Source organism: Carcharodon carcharias, chromosome 2 (genome assembly GCF_017639515.1).
Source record: "Carcharodon carcharias isolate sCarCar2 chromosome 2, sCarCar2.pri, whole genome shotgun sequence".
Lineage (NCBI taxonomy): Eukaryota > Metazoa > Chordata > Chondrichthyes > Lamniformes > Lamnidae > Carcharodon > Carcharodon carcharias.
Genome location: NC_054468.1, coordinates 66,839,369 through 66,861,073, shown reverse-complemented (window position 1 = coordinate 66,861,073; position 21,705 = coordinate 66,839,369). Strand labels below are relative to the sequence as shown.

Genomic DNA, 21,705 nt, shown 5'->3' with positions numbered 1-21,705 from the left:
TAATGAGTCTTTAGTATACTTCCTAAAAGGGTATGGAATTCTACAAAAAGAAAATGACTACTCCATTCCCTGTCAAGAGGGGAACTTTCAATTTTCACAGACAGCCTTGCTTAGTTTGATATAAAACATATCCCAAAGATAAACTGCAAGCAAGTTTTCAGCTTATCCACGATTGCAACTAAACAGGAGTTGTTCTTTAAAGGCTCCCATCATAAAAAATGATCTATTTTATGCATATGTCATGTCTATCTTGGTATTCATCTAAAATGAAGTACTAAGATAGGAAAATCATCTCAAGATATTACGACTGTATACATGTTGTGTACAATGTGGATTTTCTCTAGTTTACTAATTTTTTTTTTATTTTGAATTCCTCTGTCTACAAGTAATGTGATGAAAACAATGCCCTGTACAAGCTACTATTAGCAGTGAGTACAACAGCAAAAGTATTATACATTTTATACACTGAAATAAAACTTAAATCTTTAGAAGTAACTGGATATGGACTGCACTTGCCATCGACAAAATGAGAAACAATTTTTAATACAGTATTAGCGACGTAATGGGCAGTTTTACAGGGGCCCCATCCAAGGATTTTTACTGAAATAACTTCTGCAGTTATTAATGATAAAACACAGCATGTTCAAACAGCACATTCTTGGCATTTGAAAAATGTGCACGCTATGTGGGAGTTTCCATTCAAGGCTTCATCCAAGCAGAATATCGCAAAAGCAGGGCAATAAAAGTGAGGCAGCTGCAGTTCATTCAACCAGCTTTATATACCCAATCCTTACAAGCACGGAGGTGCCAAACACTTCAGAAAAAAAATGCTATTACATCAACATTGAGAATCGGGGGAAAAAGAAATCGAACAATTATTTTATTTTTATTGATGGTATTTCACGTTTTCTAGATTTTATTTTATTTTTTTTTTTACAGTACTGAAAACAAAATGAAAACACATTCACATTTTCTCGAGGAACTGTTAAAGATGATCTCTACATGGGTAAAACGGTGAGCAACCAGAAGTTGGGTCCATTTTTGTTCAAAATTATCACAGGGAATGAGGGCTTGATCTGAATAATCTAGTACACTTACTGCAATTTATTTGGAGAAGGTCTTCTTAATATTTTTAAAACGAACCTCCCAATTCATGCGATTATACAGTCCAGAACAGATAAACCTGTTGAATGCATCTTATGCTACATAAGTGTATACTTTGCGATCCTCAGGTGTTCGTGCCAAATATTCTCTCTCAATAAGTCCCTCGATTCTTTTTTTAATAACCACTGGGCTTGGTAAGAAGCGAGCCTTCAGCTGCTGGGTCACCTATGGATGGGAAAGGGCGAGAAAAGTTACTGAAGTCTCTTTAAACTGAACTACAATAAACTTCAAACTGTTGAAAATTCATTGATTTCTGTATTTTAAAGAGTGATCCCATTTCTTTTTACAGTATTGAAAACAATGAAAACACATTCACATTTTCTCGAGAAACTTTTAAAGATGATCTCCACATGGGTAAAATGGTGAGCAACCAGAAGTTGGGTCCATTTTTATTCAAAATTATCACAGGGAATGAGGGCTTGATCTGAATAATCTAGTACACTTACTGTAGCATTGAGGAAATGGTTCTAGGATTTCACAGCACTCAAGTGGGGATCTTGCAATTTTATACAACTTGAGAAGCTGTGCAAAGGAAGATGCTGGTCTTTGATAGAACTGTAGATTGGGAATGCCATACTCAATTCACAGGAAAGGCAGCAGGGTGGGGGGGGGGGCAGTAAGACAGAGCTTATGGGGAGGAAGCAGGATTCCTGGCAGCACTGAGTGCTAGTTTTCAAATGGGCTGTGGCAGCACTAGGGAGAAAATTCAATAATCCGAACATCATTGGGGAGGCTGCTGGGATTTGGCAACGCTAAAAGGACTGGCATGAGGAGAACTGAGTGAAAGGGAAGGGTCAAGCGGGAAAGGCCAGGTAGATAATCTCACACACCTCTTAGCCCAAAGTTAAAGTGTAGACTTAAGTAAGGTCAAGGAGGCTAAACTCGCACGGCAGAAAAACACAACAGGAAACATGCTACAGAAGAGTAAATTACAGGACATATGGATAACATTTGAGGGCCAATGTTATAAATGTGGATTTGATTCTTGGACTTTGATATGAGAAAATACCTTGTAAATGAACTATATATTAAAACTGGTTGTTTTGTTATTAGATATTTTACATGTACTTTTCTTTTAAAAAAAAAATTAAATCTCACCTCTGCTACCAGAACATTATGCTGCATCTTCTTCCTCGATTTCATGATGCGTACAATGGCAGCTTCAATTTCATGCTTTCTGTCATCATCAACTTTCTGGCGCGTTTCTTTTCGTTCTGGGTCAGACTCTCCTTGTTTGGCAGCAACTGTAAATTCAAACCAATAACTAATTTAAATCTTTAAGAACCAAATAATATCAAACTTACAATGCCTAGATTTCTGACATTTCAATACTTGGTAAATCTAACTTTTCTTTGACGAAACCAGAAGGAATTAATTAATTTCAAGCAGTGAAGTGAAAGATGCCATAGTCCCAAAGCACCATACGCTGCTCTATCATTAGAGAGAGATGACTGGTGGAGAGTTTAACCTGAGGGTCACTACACCTCAGGAGAGGGGCGAGGTCGAGAAGGCAGGGACTTCATGGATGACCTCAGCCAGTAAAGGAATTGATCTCAAGCTGTTGGCATCATTCTGCTTCACAAACCAGCCATCCAGCCAATTGAGCGAATTTCAAGCAGAGCTACAGCATAGAATACAACACAGTGAATTAATAAGGTCTTTTCTTTTTTTGAGTAGCGGAAATTTCAGCAAATTATACAAACATATGAATTAGGAGCAGGATTAGGCCACTGAGCCCTTCGAACTTGCTCCACTATTCAATGAGATCATGGCTGATCTGATTGTAACCTCAACTCCACCCTCCCGTCTACCCCTGACAACTTTTCACTCCCTTGCTCATCAAGAATCTATCCACCTCTGCCTTAAAAATATTCAAAGACTCTCTTCTTCATAAGGTGTTGGAAGCAGTGTTCCAAAGACACTCAACCCTCAAAAAATTTTGTCTCATTGCTGTGCTAAATGGATGACCCCTTATTTTTAAACAGTGGTCCCTTGTACTGATTCTCCCACAAGTGGAAACATCCTTTCTACATCAATCTTGTCAAGACCCCTCAGCATCTTATATGTTTCAATCAAGTTGCCTCTTACTCTTCTAAATTCCAGCAGACACACTAGCCTGTCTAACCTTTCCTCATAAGTTAAACTGCCCAATCCAGGTATTAGTATAGTAAACCTTCTCTGAACTTCAACACATTTATATCCTTCCTTAAATAAGAGACCAATACTGCACAGAGTACTCCAGATGTGGTCTCACCAATGCTCTGTATAACTGAAGCATAATGTTGCTACTCTTGCATTCAATTCCCCTCGCAATAAACGATAACATTCTATTAGCTTTCCTAATTACCTGCTCTACCTGCATACTAACCTTTTGTGATTCATGCACTAGGACCCCTAGATTCCCCTGCATCTCAGAACTCTGCAACCTCTCACCATTCAGACAAATGTTAACTTTTTCATTCTTCCTGCCAAAGCGGACAATTTCCCACTTTCCCACATTATACTCAATTCGCCAGGTCTTTGCCCACTCACATAACCTATCTACATTCCTTTGTAGCCTCCTTGTCTCCTCTTCATAATTTACTTTCCTACCAATCTTTGTGTCATCAGCAAATTTAACAACCATACCTTCGGTCCATTCATCCAAGTCGTTTATATAAACTGTGAAAAGTTGAGGCCCCAGCACTGATCCCTGTGGCACACCACTTGTTACATCTTGCCAACCACAAAAAGATCCATTTTTGCCTACCCAATCTTCTATCCATGCCAATGTTACACTCTACACCATGAATGTTTATTTTCCACAATAATCTTTGATGTGGCACCTTAGCAAATGCTTCTGGAAATCTAAATACAGAACATCCACGGGTTCCCCTTTATGTGGCTTCTTCAAAATAAATTGGTGAAAAATAATTTCCCTTTCACAAAACCATGTTGACTCTATAACATTATAGCCCTGCTATAACATCTTTAATATTAAATAGCCTCTAACATTTTCCCTATGACAGATGTTACTGACATGTAGTTTACTACTCTTTGTCTCCCTCCTTTTTTGAATAAAGTCATAAGAACATTGACTTTTGCAGTGAGGATATGTGCTTCTGCAAATGCCCAGGAGTTTCTGCTCCGCACAGTACTAATAGCTGAACCCAAGTGAATACTTCACTGCTAAACTACATACCTGCTGGTGAACAGGTGACTTTAGCAAAGCTGCATAGATTGTAATGACATACAATCAAGTACAAAGCTTTATTAAAAATCAAATTTCTCAATCAGGATACAGACTTCAAGTCAAGCACATGGGGCATGAAGACATACAGCCAAATTTTGTCCCCTTTTTCGTCATAATGCAATGTAGGATCTGGAGAAAAATCCACCTTCATTATATTAAATCTTCTGCTCTATTTGTCAGATTAGTTCGTCCAGCCTCTGTCTGAAATCTACCATTAGTCTTTGATCAGGAAAGGTAGAAGTAGAAAGAAGTAACAGAAATAACTTCTTCATAAAATTTAGGATCAAACCCCTGCCAAAGGAAAATGTGCAGATCGTATGAAAACTATAATAAAACTAACCAAATGTTTAATGAAGACCTACATAGAGTGATTACTGGCCAGGACCAGATTCACTTCAGACTCCATAGAGTGCAGAGCTTGCAATTAATTTTGAAGCAGCTCAAGGATCCTGATGCCATCTTTTCAAATGCACAAATCAGCATCAAGTACAGTCACTTAATGAGCCTTTGCTGAAGCATTTTCCCTACAGTTAAGTCCTTGTTTTCCCAGAAAGTCTACTCATGTGCTTATTATCAGAATGTTCAAGATAGCTATACACTTTGAGAAATTGAACAATGGTTAAATATCGAGGAAAAATCTGAACTGATCAAAGTTTTTTTTCAGTGATCCAACTGAGATGTGGAAAGTATCAACGAAGGAAAACAGCTATTTGGTGTAAATTTTCCTGAAAGGATATTTGAACCCATTACTAGAATTATTTCCCCAACAAATTTTAGTAGTGTACAGTGAAGAAAATTATTTGAACCCATTACTAGAATTATTTCCCCAACAAATTTTAGTAGTGTACAGTGAAGAAAATATTATGAAAACCAACAAACAATCATTCTATGAATAACAGTGGAGGAAAAAAGCTTGAGGTTTGGAACAGGGCAGGGCAGCAGCTCAATGAGATTAAAAACCTTAAAAGGGCAGGTGCACGGGGTGGGGGCGGGGGAGGGGGGGTGCATCTTCAGTGGGGTGACACTAATATTTTATTGTTGCATGGAGGCCGAATGAAAGAAGAAATAAAATGTTTGTAACCAACTTATATAAAGTTGTCTTGAGCATGAAATCCCTTAAATATCGATTTTGCTGTTTACTTCATCCGATACACCATTGCACACTTTTGCCTCAACCTCAGCCCCACTGAAACACACACATGCCTCCATCAATCAATAATACTCTCTGCAAATTTCAATCTGTTAAAATCTCTCACATCCTGCCTGACACAAGGTCTCATTTGCTGATCACCCCGTGACTAATGAACTACATTGGTTTCCAGTTCCCCGAAGTATTGCATTTAAAATCCTCTCTCATAAATCCTTCCATGGCTTTTCCCATCTTTTGAAGCCTCAAGTTCCATATCTCTGATTTTGTCACCATGTCAACTGATGGAAGAGTTTTCCGTTGCCTTGTCCTACATTTTTGGATTTCCTCTCCACAATGAGAAGCCTCAAGGCTCAACACTTAGATCAAGTTTTGGTCACACCTTGTAATCTTGTTTTTGTTCAACATCTATTTTTTCTTAAGTCTATTTGGGGAGTTTTTTTTGGAATGTTTCTAATAATAAATATCTTAATTGCCAGTTGCTTGTTTCGTATTTCCAGCAATGTTTAACACTGTTATGCATTATTAACTTTTTCCCACATTACTTCTGGAAATACTTAAGAGGGAAAATTTTTTTTAAAGAAAGTACTTGCACTTCTCTTCTTTCCATTGTTATCCTTCCTTTTGAATATCTAGTATTTCTAATATGGTGTTACACCCAGAACCAGGGGATAAATCCAAAAAAATGCAGATGTTGGAAATCTCAAAATAAAGTGGAAACACACAAGCGGTCAGTTGACATCTGTGGAGACAACACACATATTTACCTTTCAAATGCAGACTCTTCACCCGATAATATTATGTCTGTTCACCTCTTATTTTTCTAATTCTTAAATTCAAATTTAACATTTCTCTCCACAAATGCTGACAGACCTGCAGTGCGTTTCCATTACTGTGTTTTTGTTTGATGCTATCTGCAGAGATCCACAGCAATGCCGATAGTGAATTTATGTTAAAAATGGTTAGCTTGGAGAGATAACCAGTTGACAAACAGTAAGTTTGAACTCATCAGATTGCTGGGATTTAAATCCTGTCCAAGCAGGATATAGGCCTCCTCACCAAAAGCCTGCAATTCTGGAGAATGTTGATAACTTATCCATTCTTAATTTAATTGGCCAAACACTGTGTGCAGTTACCCTTATCAGTGCAAAAAAACCCAGTTTAACTGATTTTCTTTAAACAAACCTGTTTGGATTTTGACTCTGTGCAACTTTGACGTGAACTGATCATTCACTATAAAAACATGACCAGGCTCAATTTCTTTTGACTTGGGCTCTTTGCTAAGGACTCGTTGTGTTGGTTTGCCACATGCTAATGACTGAAGAGCTCTAATCAATTCTCGTTCAGGAATATCTGTCTCTTGCTGAATTTCCTGCAAATAAATTATAGCACTTTAAAAGACGTATATTCACAAATATACCACATTTCTATATGCACTATTTTGTTAAGCATTAGCCAAGTGATAGGGCTTTTAGAAAAAGCATCTAAGTATTTCATTGAAACAATTCTAATTTTGACTTGGTCCGCATCATTGTAAAGTTTAAGTGCTTAGTAGAACAGGCACAAATAGAATAGAAAATATTTCAATGGGGAGACATGCCAGGGCTCTCTCACAAACATCCTAGGATAACGTACCATCTTTGATATTGTTGTTTGCAGCTCATGCATTAACAAAGAAGAAACATGGACACACCAGCATCCCTCTGATAAACACATTTTTGGACAACTTGCAAGCATCATTATAAATAAAAACAAAAGCAAAATATTGCAGATGCTGAAAATCTGAAATGACAGAAAATGTGTTAACATTTCAGGTCGCTGGCCTTTCATCAGAATTAGTAAAAGTAAGAGATGTAAACAGTTTACACCACCTCTAGGCCCATTTCTTGTGTCTTTACTTTTTCCATTATCACCTGCCTTGCACCATCATCCCTTGTGTCAATTAATCTCTCATGTCTTGTGACTCATCACAGATTTTCCCTTTTGTTCTCTCCTCCTTCCCTCACTTCTTTAAAAACATCTTCCTCATCTCTAACTTGTTTTTGGTTCTGATGTTAACTCCTTTTCTCTTTCCACAGACACTGCTCGACCTGAGCACTTTCTGTTTTCATCTCTTTATAAATAATGTGCACTGTGTTAAGTTGCATTGCAAGTTTGAAATCAATCTGTTTAAATTTTCTACTTGAAAGACTGAGCTATAAGCTCATTTGGAAGTCAACCAGCCTCAGCATCCACTCTGGATCCTATTAAATGATTTAGTTTGCTTCACTTACCAGTACTGCAAAGACTTTTCTGTTGATAAACATTCACACATAGGATCAGTCTATTCTGAAGCATGTTTAACAACAAATATAGCAATTATCTATCTCACAGCAGCATTTGAACAGTCATTTGCTCTTTACATACAATTATTTTGCTATTAAGAAAGGACATGCAACATCACTCTATAGGAAGTCAAGATTTCATCTTGGTGAAGAGAGCAAGAACTTATTTTTCCTAACACGCATCACATTTTTGTCATATTCTATTCTCACCTCAAATGTGTATTTCTCTCTGTTGTTGAACAGCATTAATATAGTCATCTGGAAAGTAGATACTTGCAATATGTGCTTTCTGGTATTGGAGCCAGTTACTTGAGCTCCACCTACTCCAACTTCAGAACCATCTTCCTGTTAAGACAAAAACGTATAATTTATAATAAACATTCAACCCACTCATATATGATTATTTTTGAAACATTAGTATGTAACATGGTTTTTCCAAGTCAGTGAAATCATACTAAACACAAGTCTGCTAGCTCAAAAATGGCACAAATTTGACTAAACTTTCTGGCATTAAAATCAACGGACTCCACTTCAGTGAGTGCATAATTGTAAGAACAAATGATGTAAAGCTAGGTGCTTTCTAAAATATTAACAAACCTGCGAAACAATGCTACAAATGGTTTCACATCAAAAAGGATGAGTTAACATTTAAAAAATTTCCTTTAAAACAAATGCCAGACACGATGCTGCAGCTGACATTTCAGTGGTCTCCTAAGCTGTAATTAATTGAGACTAAACTTCAATTCATTATCAAGAATATAATTTCTCCCTATCATCCACTCAAAATGATTTTTTAGTAGCATGTTATTCAATGCATCACCCGTCAACCGCTATTGGTTTAACAAGCACTCCATTCATCACCACATTAATAAAGTCAAATCTTACTCAAACTCTATAGTAAACTGAAAATAGTTGTCAATTGCTTTACCCTCTCAAAAGGTGAGGTTATGCCTGGCTTTTTTCAATATAAATTCCCAAGGATAGGTTTAACCCTTTCAGAAAGAAGATAAAGACACAGAGTGCATCTCAGAAGTATTTTTAATAAAGGTTGGATAGTTTAAATACATTGCTTTAAGCTCAATAGCTTTTCTGTTGAGCAAAATACTGCAGATGCTGGAACTCTGAAATAAAAACAGAAAATGCTGGAAACATTTAATGGGTCATGCAGAGTTTGTGGAGAGGATTAATATTCAACATTTGGAACCTTGGTCAGAACCTTGAAGAGTTACTAAACCTGAAATGTTAACTCTACCTTCCTCCCTCCACAGATGAAGCTTGATCTGCTGAATGCCACCAACCTTGTTGATATTGATCTATTGTGATGAAACTTATACTTATCCAAGTTTGAAGTTCAGAGGTCAGGAATTCCAATTCCTGATGATCCTCGGGCCTTTCGCACATGCACCGGCCTGGAACTGGCTGTACATGCGCAGTTCAGTTTTTCTCAGACTTTAAGCCGAGGACCAGCTCTGCGTGCCTGCGCAGAAGAAAGAAAGAAAACCAGTGCAAAAACCCAGGTCGATGGGCCTGATATGGAGCACCATTATCAAGTATGTATCCCAAGAACAGGGACAGGTCCCAGGCCAGGAAGGGGTCAAGGAGAGATCCCAAAAGGAAGTCCCAGGTTAGGGATAAAAGACACGGACAGAAATAGGTCTTAAGATGTAAAGATAGGAGCAGAGAAATAGACTCCAAATTAAATATAGAGCTGCAGGGAGCATACTTTAAGCAAAGTGGGCATTAGAGATGCCTTGAAAATCCGAGAAGGCAGCTAAAGGTTGGTGATTCCATGCTGCAGGCCTTGGGGCAAAGGTACCTCTTTGGAGCAGTGATGTTCTGCTTGGCACGTCCGAAGATCAGAGATTGTGCTTGGAAGATGAAGTACTCAGATATCCAGGAGAAAGGAATCTTGGAAGGCAAGATTGAAACCCTACAAGCTGGGTCATTGTTGAAACTGAGACTGAGTGGGAGCAACTTTTGGAGAAAATTCCAAGGCAAGATCTTCAAGTTGGAGATTGGAAACCCTCGTGAGAAGATGAAGTTTCAGTGAGGTTGGTTGGTTTACAATGTGACAAGCGCCTGGGAGGGCCATTGAGAAATCCATGGAATCGGTTTTGGTTACATCTTACACTTATTGCATAGTGTGGTGTGTTCGACCACACTTTATCTGTTGATTCACATATACTCTCACATTCAGGGTAATTACAAGGTAGAAAATGTAAATTGTTTTATCTTTCTGAAGTTGTATAGTAAAGGTTATTTTTGTTTGTTCCAAACCCGTGGAATCTTGTGGCTTTCTTCACTTAGTAAACATCTTGAATCTCATACATTTTCTACTCTAAACAAAACGTTATAGGTCCCTAACTGGATCTATCCCCATGACCCAGGGTCTGGCCAAGGATCATAACACTATGCATTCATGAATTTAGCTTTGTCTACAAGAATTGCTATGTAGCAGTGCCAGCACCTACTTCTCAAGCTTTTGCCCAGAAGCACTGATTGTCTTATTGCGTGATGTGTCACTTGGATATATTCTATCAGGCAGACTGCAATTAATTTTGAATACTTTTCTTTAAAAGGCATTAATACTATTGCCTGAAATGGGCTAGTGATATAAGCATCTGTATACTTCAGTGAGACGTGTTTATGCATTTAACTGGAATATTTAACATTGAATTAATGAAAAAAGAATGTCTATTTAAACTGTTTCTATTGAAAATGTGATTCTTTGTACAGCTGGTTTTACAGCTCAATATATACAAAATGAACCAAATGATTAAGCTCCATATGCAAAGATTGAATCCCTAATTAAACTTGAATCCTCCCTTCCATTTTCTGTCAAACTTAACCTGCAATGAAATGTGTGTAAATTTATGCTTTTTTTAAAAATACGCTTTTGATGCAATTTATGGACCACAGCATCATCTTTGAAGTCTTCAATATTTCACCTTAGCAGCTAAACAAAAGCCACTAAAAGTATGCATAACTTTCACTGCATACTACCAGACATCAATCGAGATTACTATCAAGACGACAATGGTTCCCTTTATTTCCCTCCCTATAATCAATCTGTAACCAGTTTCTAGTTGTTGAATTTTTTTTCATTAATTACTATGAAGGCACTTGCCTTTTTCACAGGTCCATAGAAAGTGGCATTTAGGTCTGCCGAACCCATGTGGTGTTGGAGTGTAAGCTGTCGACCACTGTGCTTTGCCAAATAGAATCTGCAATGAAAACAAAAGTCAGCATTTCCAAAAATTTTCATAAAAATCCCTATGTTGAAACATAAGACAAAGACAATAGCATTTAATTATACTTCAGTATGATTAAGTTCAAGCAGTGGTCACTAAAAATTCATTCATTCTTGGTTGGCATTGGCCACAAAGTGTTACTAATGCAGGACTTTACAAGGCAGTTATGTTTGAAAATGCCTCCTTTATTTTGAGGTGAAACAATGTTCTGGAGAGGGGATGGTGGCCACATTAAACATCTGCCTGGAACTGCAAATTAACTTTTACGATTGTGGAGTTTTATTCTTTCAGCTTTTAATCGTTGTTGGAGATGCAAACATTTTTAAAAAAATCTCCCTCTTACAGCAACTTGCTGTGGAAAAATGCATGGAAAATTAAATGGGCAAGGGAAAGTCTAAGGAATGGTGCATGATACAGTAAATTCTGGCCTATTATTCAGCTTGCATTCAGAACAATTCAGGTTGGCACATTATTAACTTAATACAGATTCTAAAAGGCTGTCAGTTTGCACACTTTAAAAGACAAAAAAAGGCCCAAACTTACAAGTAACACCACTGAATAAAATAAGTTAAAATGATTTGTTTCCAGCTGAAGTTCAGAGCCATACAAACCAGCATTAAGAACATAAGAAACAGGAGCAGAAGTAGACCATATGGCCCCTTGAACATATTCCACCTTTCAATATGATCATAGCTCATTGGTCGTAACTACGCTTTCCTGCCTACCTCCCCTATCCCTTGATTCTGAGAGGCCAAAAATCTTTATTTCAGCCTTAAATATATTCAATAATGGAGCACCCAGTGGATAAAGAACTCAAAAGATTCCCAACCCTTTGAGGAAAGGAACTTCTGATTGTCTCAGTTCTAAATGGTTACACCTTTACCCTGAGACTGTACCCCAATGTTCTAGATTTCCCAGCCTGGCTACCCATCTTTCAGTATGTACCAATTGGAGTTCCTTCAGAATCTTGTATGTTTTGATATGGGCTGAGGGGGCGCAGTATTGCATTCAAGAGCTCAGAATATACAAATGCCTTAAGTAGACTAAATACACGTAGTAGCATTATGTAGATCAATCATTTCCATGAAAAACGGTGCCAATTAACGTCAGAACAACTGTCACATGGCAACTAAAATTAAATGCATAATCATACAGTTGTGGATGCCAAGAAATAGTTGCATTATACATGCAGGTCCAATCAATAAGTTCTATTTGATAATTTATTCACTCCATATAAAACATTAGCTAGGTAACAGGTGGAGTACTTGGTCCAGTTGCGGAAGCGCATAAAGAATCCAGTGAAGAGAGAGAGATGATTCTAGACTGTATAATAGTGAGAGGTGAAGAAAGCAATTTGTTCTCCATACAAAGCAAGACTGGTCAGGACGTGATTCAAAGTGAAACTAAATGAACTGAGTCGGTCAACATGGAATGGTATTCTATATAATTCCATATTACAGAACTTGAATATACACTAAAAGAGCTCACAAACTTAATTTTAAGCACTGCATTTTTTTAAAAAAAGCAGCCAGAGCTAATTCTGGTAGCTCCAAACCAGGGTGAAGTTAGGAGGATAACGAGACATGGGATTAGAACTACTGCATGTATGGCGTATAAATAAGAAAATGGGTGGGATTAATGATCTGTTTTCAATTTACTTTCTATATAATTAATTTCAAGCACCTTATTTTATGCATGGAGTTGTTGACTTTTGCTGCCACAAATAAATTCAGCTAAACAATATAAAGGCAGATCAGATTGTCAATTAAGCAGGCTCATGGATGAAAAAACTTAAAAACTCAGGTTCTGAAACAGATTAGTTGGATTGGATATCCTTTCCTTATATCTATATTTTTGGATCTCTGAAGGTCCAATTTACACAGGTTCAACTCTTTAGAAAATTCCACAAAGCTAGCTGCTGAAACATTTTCCATCTTGCCATCCTCATTGTTATGCGTGGTAACAAAACCACTAAATTATCCTGCAGTTATGGCTTTTGAGATATTCATGTATCTCATGTTTCATACAGGTTTTATATAGTTACACAAAATAAATCAGACTCCAATTCTTTGTTACAAATAGCTAATCCAAACATTGAAATTCTAAGTTTAATAAAGCAGATGAATCAAAATTCTTACAGGTTAGTCAACTTAGAGCTAGGCTTTTAGATGTTTTTTCAAAAAAGTGATTGTGCAGCAGTGAAAATTAAAATTAAATTTTTCACATTTAATTCTGTAGCCAAACCACGCTAGTAAATTAACTGAAAACAATTTACTTATTTTTATCCACAATGAGAACATTTTAATTAATCTAGTTTTTAATTTTGATTCTGTTACCATGTAACTATGACATCTCAAGCTACTATTGAAGTAGAATAAAATAAATGATCAAAGGCTCTTAAAACAAAGTTTTTTCTCTATGAAGCTTTACCTTCTAAAGACTTCAAAGGCATGTCGTGGTGCTGGGGGGATGTTACATTTTGGTGTTGCGGACTGAGTAGGCCAATAACCTGTAGTCAGAACTCTTACTGTCAAGTCAACACCCCCTAGAGACACCTGAAAAAAAAGAACATAGCTCATTTTATATATTTTTGTAATTACAACAGACACTGCACATGGCAGAATATAATGGTCTAGATTTTGTGGTTAGCAGCAAACTGATGGCATTTCCCACAGACTTCAAAGAAAACTGCCCACTAAGATCTTGTGATCTTTATGCTGTTGATTCACCTTTCCTGACATTAGTTTGATTCTGCCACCAAATCTAAGGGATCTCCATGTCTCCAGCAGCAGTGTTAACAATAGGCAAATAATTCAGAATTCACTTAGAATTTTCACAGAGAGCAAACCCAAAAGTGAAAATTGTGCTGATTATCATTCACTTCTTACACAATTTACAGAGTGAAATAAAGATTGGGACATACATATGGGAATATGGTAAGAGTTGAAATATCAAACTATAAAAATTGAAAAACCTATGGAATTTAATCAATGTAGAAGTTTGATATTCCACAAATATAAAATTAGTTTCTCAGAGCGAGTTGTTCAGCAGTATTTATGAATTTAGCACACTATTAAAAACCCAACTACATTTTATTCAACAAGCTGCAGCATTTTTTGTTTCTTTAAAAAGGCAGCATTAAGGGAAAGTTCTTGCCAGTTAAAGTGATTTTGAAAGGCTACCTTCTGCATGGATTTCAACAGTGCACCCCTGTGGAGGAGCAGGGAATCACTAATGGCAACTTCTGAATTTTGTATTTAGTGCACAAATGTGGTCAGCAGCAGTTGCCATCAGTTTCACAGCTGTAAACACCTGTAGTTCTGCCATCAATACAATCACAAAATCTGGACCATTATTCATTATAAACTAAAATTTAGTTTGTCTTTTTTAAAAAAAATAGATTCAGTCTTATAAATCTTAATTATCTATATATTACATAGTACCATGACATTGGGCCATTGCTGGCCCTATGTTTACATTTCGAGGCCAAAACTAGTTTATCATTTATAGCATTTGTGGCGGTGGGTGGGGGCAAAGAGAGGTCGAAACTTGCTGAACACAGAAAATCTACTCTTCTAATTATACAACCTTAATCAATTGTAGTCTACAAAATAGAAACATTCAATAGTCAATAAATAATAGACCAATGGGTTACATGTCAAATTAGAAACTTTGATTTTCAAATCACATGGAATTTGTCCATACCTAGTACTATACTAAACACTTTACTGAAACATCATCTTACCCCAGTAGTTTGTAAGTGCTGTCGAAACTCATCCATTGTTGTATTCGAGATACTCATGTCCCTGAACATTCCTTCCAGTTTAGATGTGAACTGGCAGCCACACTCCGTCTGAAGGAAAAGAAACATTTAACGTAACAATTGAAGAAATCAGATGTAATCTCAATGTACATGCAGCAATCCAAGTCCCAAAAATAGGACTCATTATATGTAAATTTTGCATATCCTAATCGCTGAATTCAACACAATTAAATACAAACTAAAACAAACATTCCTACAAAATTATACATTATATTTATTTTCTAAGAAGATGCAAAACAGGTCTTGTTTTGAGTCCGTACGACTCTTCTTCAGATCTGAAGAAGAGTCATACGGACTCGAAACGTTATCTCTGTCTCTCTCTCTCTCTACAGGTGCTGTCAGATTTGCTGAATTTTTCCAGCATTTTTTGTTTTCATTTCAGATTTCCAGCATCTGCAGTATTTTGCCTTTACAAAAGAGGTCTTATTGAAGATAAAATGGAACAAACTGCCAGATTATGATTTTAAATAAAGTTGCTTCAAATGAAAATCTCAATATTTTGAACAATATTAGTTAACGATCCCAAGCATGAAAGGCTTAACATATGAGGAACATCTGAGGACTCTGGGTCTATACTCGATGGAGTTTAGAAGGATGAGGGGGGATCTGATTGAAACTTACAGAATACTGAAAGGCCTGGATAGAGTGGATGTGGGGAAGATGTTTCCATTAGTAGGAGAGACTAGTACTCTAAGGCTGTGCCCTCGGGTCAAGGAAAGACCTCTTAGAACAGAGATGAGGAGAAACTTCTTGAGCCAGAGAGTGGTGAATCTATGGAATTCATTGCCACAGAAGGCTGTGGAGGCCAGGTCATTGAGTGTATTTAAGACCGAGATAGATAGGTTTTTGATTGGTAAGGGGATCAAAGGTTACAGGGAGAAGATGGGAGAATGGAGTTGAGAAACTTATCAGCCATGATTGAATGGCAGAGCAGACTCGATGGGCTGAATGGCCTAATTTCTGCTCCTATGTCTTATGGTCTTAAGTAAATCTTGACAGTTAATTTATTCAAATTCAGAAAATTTCATTCAATTGAATAAAGTTGAATCCAATTATGTATTGTGGAATTTCAACTGAAATAAGTAGCAACTTTGACATATTGCTGCTCCTTCTGAACATTATTATTTGGGGCATTCAAGTTCTACTATAAAGAAAGCAACCTTATTTTAAAATCAGTCAAAGCCTGTACAACAGAGTAAAGTACAGCTAATGGCAAAGTTTCATACAGCAAGCTGGATGCACTGAACTAGATAGTAACTGGAGATAAAGTAACTTCACACAATTAAGTTCTTGATTGCCCAAACAATATAACTATATTTATGGCTCATAACAGACCAGTCCTGCTTCCCTCTATAGCAAAAGAAATTTATTTTTTGTTAACTCAATATAAAATGACATGGAATCGAAACAACGATCACACAAGTTCCTTACAGGTATAAAGCAGATTTGCAAAACTTTTTTTTAAACCAAAACAAGTTATATTAAAGTTTCAAGCTTCACTTTACTTCTGATTCATTGCCATCAAATGTTGAGACAGTCTTGTGAACTAAAATTGTCACTGTGCTTTTTACAGAACTTGCTCAAAAGATAAATTAATAAATGATAAACATTTTAAATTAACCAGTGAAAGCTTAAATAATATGGCATATTCCACTTAACATTTTTTAAAACTTATTTAGGACCTATCCATCCTAAGAATCATGCTTTTCTAACCAGTGGCATTTATAATTCACTATGTAATTTTTCAAGCTCCATCTTGTACTTCCTTCAAGTCATTTCCTCTAAACATAGTACATAAATAACCTTTGAATTTTTACAATTATACTTTTGCAGTGGAAGATTACAGTAATAAGCGTTCACCAATATTAATGCAAATGTGACTAGAAATTGTTTAATACTATAATTTAAGATTTACATTTTCACCTTAAGTTTCGAGATCATATTTTTCTCTGAGTCATCAGATACACTTTTATTAGTGAGGAGCCTTCTGGCCAGATGTTGTTTGTAGTATCGTTCAAATACATCTTTCTCCTGCATAAATCGGAACAGAACCATGGCCTTGTCCAAGATAGTCTCTACTTCTTGTTCTGTCAACTTAAAACAAAAAAAAATGAATCTCATGTTTATAACAGGACACCTTTGGCTTAGATTAAATGCTACTTTAAATGTGCCTTTGAGTTCAATTTCATCACAGAACATTCAATCATTTGAAATGATAGTCGTCTGTACAGATCTGTAACCCTGATTGGCATTTAAGTCTCAATTACAACTCACAATATGCATCCTCAGAGAGTTAACAATTCAACCTAATACTAATAAAATCTTTTGTCTGAACAAGTTGCAAGTGGAATTTCTGAATTTATCCACTTAATCACAGCACTAGATATTAAAACATGGCCTTGAAATTTCTGCAATATTTCCACCAGATAAAACTGAAATCTGTACAGAAACAAATCATGGTACAGTGTCTTACAAATGAGTTACGGCCATAACCATTTGCTGGAGAATACACAATTTGCTATTTGGATTCAAAAATCCATTCAGACGAAGGAGCCATCAACCATAAAACCAAGTCCCAGATCAGAATGTCGAGTTTCAGATGATTGTGCCCAGAATCTCAAGGATACTTGCATCCATGGTCACATGAAATCAGCGTTAGTCACTTGTACCTGAAGGCTGATCCAGGTCCAATTCTTCTGCAACTATAGCCTGCATTTTGCTGTCAGTAGTGAAGCTTCAGCACTCACTGCTGACCTCGAAATATGCTACTCACAAAGACCTAGCAATCTCTGCAGCATGGATTTCCCTTTCTGAAGGTCAGTTTGAATTTAGAGCCAAGTCAAGGGGATATCCAGGTGTCCCAGCAGCAGCAGCAGCATCAAGCAGGGTAAGCAGCCACTTACAATGAAGAATTTTCACATACAGCAAACCAGGAAGTAAAATGCACTGAAGTTTTCAATTTCATTAAAAATTTTACAGAGAATGAAATAAAATGACTGGAGCATAAACATGGGATTAAGTTAGAAGATGAATTATCAAATTAAAAAAATAAAATGATTGTTTATGAATATAGAAATCCAACATTCCACAACTATAAAATTAGCTTTTTAGGACCAGTGCAGTTGGTCAACAGCAATTATGAACTTAAAAAACATAATTCAACAAAATACAACTTAAGAGGCTAAACAACAGGATTAATATCACAAAAAGGACAAGTTTTCATCAGTTCAGTAATTTCTACTTGGCTGCAGTTGGGGAAACATCCAACACTGCACCCTATGGGGAAAATGTAGGCCGGTGTTTTACATGGAGACGTTGGCCCCTGCCCTTAATTGTGGGTAAGCCAGCCTCCGCTGGCCCTGGGAGCCGCAACTCAAATGTTACATTCTTCAGGCAATTAATTGCCTGCAGTCATGGCATCTTACCTCCAAGAGCTGTTGGCTAATCAGAGTGCCAGCAAAGTGGTCCTAGAAGGGCCACGGGGAGTGGTGGCTGCTGCTGGGACTTCAGTAGGCTGTAGTTCAGCTGTCATTGAGAAAGCCCAGAGAGCAGGTGAAGTGGGATCAGGGCTCAGCAGGGCCAATCAGGCAAGCCCTGCGCAAGGAAGCATGGGGGGGAATGGAGTTCAATCACGGGGGTCTTCCAGTCGGGCACCCCTTGCCACTGGGAGGACCCTCCATGAGTCACAGGGTGCCCAGTCAGGAGAGGCCATCACATCAACTGCGGATCCTGCAATGAGGCCACCAGGTTTACTGGGCGGCCACCCGAGGTGGCGAACTGCCCATCCAGCAAGAGTGGGAAGAGGCCCGTCTTATGTGCCAATTTATGGTCACTTGTAGTCCTCAATTGGTCTAACAGCAAGCAGGCCACCTACCTTACTGCTGGTAAAAATGCCAGCAGATGCAAAAAGACAATGGGCATGCCAATTCTGCCATGTCACATAATTTTACACTCTCCACCTCCCAGCCCATTCCCATGGAGTGGGGGTCTGTAAAATTCCAGCCATAGAATCACTGACTACAGCATCTATATTTCCTTGCTTAACCGCGTCTCTGCAGACTCCAGGGGCAGAATTTTTAGGTCGACGGGTGGGGTCGATCAGCGGGTCCGGGATAGGCCTAGTTAACAGACCTCCAGTCTCGATCGGCCCCCAACCGCAATTTGAAGCTGACTAGCCAATTAACGGCCAGCCAGTGTGACATGTGCGCTGAAATGCTCAGTGCTGCCAGGGTGTGGGCGGGAGAGGACAGGCACTGACATAAGCATGCGCAAGTGTTGAATGAAAGCTCCCTGAAGGCAGAGAGCTGCCTCAGGGAAGACTCAAAAACAATTAAATAAAGATTTTAAAATCAAGAAAAAAATGTCCAAGCATCGCAATTGGTCACCTGAACATATACATAATAATAATGGTATCCATAGATTTTTTAAAAATTTTATAATGGAAACCGCAACCACTTCACGTGGATGAGGTTTTGTGAAAAATGCAGAGTCTGCCTGGCCGATTCGCCTGTCCGTCAATCCTAAGTTTAGACCATGAAAAATCAGAGACAATTGCAACTTTAATTACACTAATTGACCTCTAATTGTCGGCGGGCATGCTTCCGACTTATGCATGCATCCGCTGACCAAAATATCACAAGCATAGGATGACGTTGGGATGCTTGACTGATGTCATCTTGCGCGATTTTCCATTCAATTGTGTCAGGCACCCGCACGCTGCCCTAAACATCCTGCTCCAGAAGTTGCAGTCGGTTTCAGAGGAGTAATGAATAAACACTGACAGTTTTGCACTCATTAGTACCACAAAATCCTGGTCAATTACTTTAAATTCAATTTTAATTAATTTAGATTCAATTAGAATAGAGCAAGACACACCTGTGTTCTCAACTAACTGCTGGTCACAGGTCTTATGTACCAAGGGCAGATCAATGCAGGCAATTGAAGTCAATTAACCAATTAAAAAATAAGACCAAGAGCATTCAAACAGCCAACTGAAAAATAGCCGATTTTCTGGCAATTGCACTCCTGCGTTTCAATCGCAATTTGAGTACACTGTTTTATTGCATTGATTCATGGGTGACACCTAGTTGGACTTATTCTATATGAGTTTCTGCAGAAACCCGAGCATATCACCATCTCAGCAAACAGCAGTGTAGTGCACATATTTTCTGGGTCAAAGAGTTTTGACAGTTGAAAGGTCAAAGATACACCAACTAGAGCATGAACTTAGCAAGAAAGTCAAAATTAGGAAGTTAATGAATTGTGGAAAAATACTGAAGACTTGATAAAGCTGTAAATTGCAAAACATAGATGTGCCAATCCTATTAAGAACTAATATGTCATGCAACAAGGACAGCAAACAACCAATAGGCTATGATACAACAATCAAAGATTAACTGAGAACACTGGTTAACAACAACCTAGTTGCAACAGCAGAAAAGAATGTAGAATTTTTTTTTATTGTACTCTTTCATGGGATGTGGATGTTGCTGGCTAGGCCAGCAATTATCGCTTATCCCTAACTGCCCTTGAGAAGGTAGGAATAAGCCACCTTCTTGGAATTGCTGCAGTCCATGTGGTATAGGTACACCTACACTGCTGTTAAGAAGGGAATTCCAGGATTTTGACTCAGCAACAATGAGTTCCAAGTCAGGGTAGTGTGTGGCTTAGAGGGTCACTTGCACGTGGTGGAGTTTCCATGCACCTGCTGCCCTTCTTGGTGTTAGAGATCATAGGTTTGGAAGGTGTTGTCAAAGGACCCTTGGTGAGTTGCTGCAGTGCATCTTGAAGATAGCACACACTGCTGCCATTGTGCATTGGTGGTGCAGGGAGTGAATGTTGAAGATGGTTAATGAGGTGTCAATCAAGTGGAATGCTTTGTCCTGGATGGTGTTGAGCTTCGAGTGTTGTTGGAGCTGCACTCATCCAGGCAAGTAACATTACATTCTATCACATTAGAGTTCATAGTGCTTTGATAGGCCATTTCAGAGGCAACTTAAGGGTCAACTACACTGCTGTGGGTCTGGAATCACATGTAGGCCAGAACAGGTAAGGACAGCAGATTTTGTTAATATGATAGAATTTACCCAGCAATTTGAGAGGAAAAAGCTGGAATCAGATGTAACGGTACTACAGTTGAATAAAGGCAACTACAGAGGAATGAGGGAGGAGCGGGCCAGAATTGACTGGGAGATGAGCCTAGCAGGAAAGACAGTGGAACAGCAATGGCAGGAGTTTCTGGGAGTAATTTGGGAGACACAGCAAAAATTCATCCCTAGGAAGAAGCAGCTTACTAAAGGAAGGACTAGGTAACCATGGCTGACAAGGGAAGTCAGGGACAGCATAAAAGCTAAAGAGAAAGCATACAATGCGGCGAAGAGCAGTGGGAAACCAGGGAATTGGGAAGCCTACAAAGACCAACAGAGGACAACTAAAAAAGAAATAAGGAGGGAGAAGATTAAATGTGAAGGTAATATAAAAGAAGATTGCAAGAGTTTTTTTTAGATATATAAAGGGTAAGAGAGAGGCAAAAGTGGACATTGGGCTGCCGGAAGATGACGCTGGAGAAGTAGTAGTGGGGAACAAAGAAATGGTGGAGGAACTGAATAGGTACTTTGCGTCAGTCTTCACAGTGGAAGACACGAGTGCCATCCCCAAAGTTCAAGAGAGTCATGGGGCAGAGGTGAGTATGGTGGCCATTACCAAGAAGGTGCTAGGGAAACTGAAAGGTCTGAAGATGGATAAATCACCTGGACCAGATGGAT

At 38.1% G+C, this 21,705-nt stretch overlaps 1 protein-coding gene across 1 annotated transcript in view; it reads right to left on the bottom strand.

Annotated features, from left to right (window-relative positions):
- Positions 1 to 760: 760 nt before the first annotated feature.
- cul3b (cullin 3b) overlaps positions 761 to 21,705 on the bottom strand; it is a 104,265-nt gene continuing 83,320 nt past the window's right edge. The window contains exons 9-16 of the mRNA XM_041213466.1: positions 16,865 to 17,035; positions 14,864 to 14,971; positions 13,549 to 13,673; positions 10,995 to 11,091; positions 8,078 to 8,212; positions 6,729 to 6,915; positions 2,263 to 2,408; positions 761 to 1,329 (exon numbers count right to left, since the gene is read on the bottom strand). Of these exons, the coding sequence (XP_041069400.1) occupies positions 1,198 to 1,329; positions 2,263 to 2,408; positions 6,729 to 6,915; positions 8,078 to 8,212; positions 10,995 to 11,091; positions 13,549 to 13,673; positions 14,864 to 14,971; positions 16,865 to 17,035 (1,101 nt within the window). The 3' untranslated portion in view covers positions 761 to 1,197. The remainder of the gene's footprint in view (positions 1,330 to 2,262; positions 2,409 to 6,728; positions 6,916 to 8,077; positions 8,213 to 10,994; positions 11,092 to 13,548; positions 13,674 to 14,863; positions 14,972 to 16,864; positions 17,036 to 21,705) is intronic.